The sequence below is a fragment of the Triticum dicoccoides genome, chromosome 7A (genome assembly GCF_002162155.2).
Source record: "Triticum dicoccoides isolate Atlit2015 ecotype Zavitan chromosome 7A, WEW_v2.0, whole genome shotgun sequence".
NCBI lineage: Eukaryota > Viridiplantae > Streptophyta > Magnoliopsida > Poales > Poaceae > Triticum > Triticum dicoccoides.
The window spans coordinates 327553329-327555800 of NC_041392.1; the positions used below are offsets into that span (position 1 = coordinate 327553329).

At 39.3% G+C, this 2472-nt stretch overlaps 1 protein-coding gene across 1 annotated transcript in view; it reads right to left on the reverse strand.

Annotated features, from left to right (window-relative positions):
• Positions 1-403: 403 nt before the first annotated feature.
• LOC119332734 overlaps positions 404-2472 on the reverse strand; it is a 3895-nt gene continuing 1826 nt past the window's right edge. The window contains exons 5-12 of the mRNA XM_037605885.1: positions 2100-2296; positions 1859-1936; positions 1656-1745; positions 1485-1558; positions 1291-1375; positions 1113-1177; positions 996-1021; positions 404-864 (exon numbers count right to left, since the gene is read on the reverse strand). Coding sequence (XP_037461782.1) covers positions 859-864; positions 996-1021; positions 1113-1177; positions 1291-1375; positions 1485-1558; positions 1656-1745; positions 1859-1936; positions 2100-2296 — 621 coding nt within the window. The 3' untranslated portion in view covers positions 404-858. The remainder of the gene's footprint in view (positions 865-995; positions 1022-1112; positions 1178-1290; positions 1376-1484; positions 1559-1655; positions 1746-1858; positions 1937-2099; positions 2297-2472) is intronic.

Here is a 2472-nt window from a genome sequence, read left to right on the forward strand (position 1 = left end):
GTCAGTGTCAGCTAAAACGGGACTCTGCAGGGTACACTTTCAGTTTGGGACTAAAAGCTTTGTTGTTGTTGATTGCTTCGCAGCAGACGGTGGCCGCTACAATCGTGTGTATACATGGTATACGCAAAATTTGTGCCACACAAAAACGGAAATGTCAATTTTAAAATACATTATGCATGTTTGGATGATGATTGTTTGAAGAACTTGCATGGGATGCAGGGATGTTGATGACAGGCATGTGAGCATTTTTTCTTGTTCTACCTATTTGATAGGAAACAATTCCGTTCTCGTTATAAAATGCCCATGTGAAAAAACGACTGGATTAATATCGGTGTGCACACATAAGCATACAGGGACAAAGTGGGGCGCATCGGGCACAAAAAAAGAGCTTGTGACGCATCATGGTGCTCGAGGCGATGTTTTTAACCAAATAAGGGTATGTACAATGGTGGCATATGAATACATATGCCCCATGACAAAAAGTAATTTAAAGCAGCTACACCTGTAAGTGGCTGACTCAGAACCACCTAAAAAGCATGCCAAACCGGCCACTGAGGGCCTAACACTGATTAGTAGACGAGGCTTCTCTGCAGTTCAAACTCATAAAACTAAGCATATTTGACTCAATTCAGTAGATAGAACCAAGCATATTTGATTCAAAAACACAGGAAATGTAGGACACCAGTGAACAACACTGCAGCACAAAGGAGAGATTAACACCAAAAACAACAGGGTTCAGCTTGGGTGGATAAAATCGTTTACTATAACACAAAGTACTGCAGCCCAAGAGATAGTCTATGTCGACTTGGCCAATCTTTTTAGTAGATTATTATCAGCGCTGCTCCTTCATTACGATTATCAGCTCTATAAAAAAAGGAATGTCAATGTCCAATTGAAAAACTGAAGAGGGTAAGTAAATGCAAATGACATAAGTTTGCAAAGACAAACAGCATGTTCACTTCCAAAACATTTATCTGCTTCGTAATTTGACTAACCTCATCATCTGCATTTCCTAGCATGCCTGAAACAACAATCAACGCTTGTTAGTGAGAACACTGAGACAAGAAACATAAAAATGAAAGATGGAGCTATGCATTTTTCTTTCAAGTTACCCTGGATCTTTACAGCGCTTTTGCTTCTCTTTTTGTCCTTGTTATTTTTGTCATCAGATTCGCCACTAAAATCAATATGTATACTTGTTAACCATTTTCGGGAAGCAACAGTATATTACTTCTGACAAACAGTTTAAATTCAACAAGAAAAATAAGATATTGTTTATTGAAATCATACCTCGAGTGAACAGGTATGGTATCAGCATGAGCCACAACGTCACCACTGGTAATATGAATACCCAAATCCTCCAGAGTTACACTGTCTGAAACAACAAATGATGCTCGTAAGCGATAATTTGCGCACAAGACACATAAATAAGTATAAACCCATGTAGAAGTTGGAACCAGTGAATTCTTCTTTCAAGTTTCTACCTAAGATCCCTCCAATGCTCTTCCTTGTCTTGCCGCTCGTGTTGCTTTGGTCAGATTCATAATCAGATAGAGACCTGGCAGGATTTTTTTTTCAGAGCACACGCTAGTAAATAGCAATTTGCACCAACATAATAAATGCAACAAGAAAAACAAGATGATGCTACATCATACCATGATGGAGTGGCACCCAAAACAATGTTGTTAGGACTGCCAGCAATCACATCTGCACTTTCAGATTCATTGCATGGTTCAGATAGGTTCCTGACAGCACAGTAGCACACATCACGAGCACATGCCAGTAAATATCTTTGAGCACAAACAAGATAAATTCAACAAGAAAGAAAACAAGATGATGTTTATTATTGACATAATACCGTGGCAATGGAGCAGCACTGTTGGTGAGAGTTTTAGGAATGGGAATATCATCAGGAGAAACCTCATTTGATTGGTGCCTGAAAGCACACACCAAAATTACACTTATGGCTCAAACAACACAGATGCAACAAGAGATATAAAATAATACTCCCTCCGATCCATATTACTTGTCTTAGTTCTAAGACAAATAATATGGACCAGAGGGAGTACTACTATTCAGATCGTACTCTGTATACATACTTCTTCAAAGCAGTACGAACACGTGCAATCGGATCATAGTCGATATGAGATCCAGGAGGAAATCGTTCTTGAATAAGGATCAAAAGTTTCAGCAAACTATGTCGGATTTCTTCAGAAAGGTAAAGCTTTTGCTCGGCTCGCTTAGCTTCTGGAGCAAGCAAGTGAGCATGTGCAGTAGAAGTCTCCATTTTCATGCCCTTCAAAACATCATTTTACAATTGGTAACGGTGGCGGAGCCAGGAAATTTGAATTAGGGGGGCCGATTGCAGTCAAAATAGGTTGGGGAGGGCCAAAGCATAGAAAAAATAGACTTTAAGCATATAAAATTGCTAATTACGCACTGTTCATCAGTGAATTAGCAGCAAACTCCTAC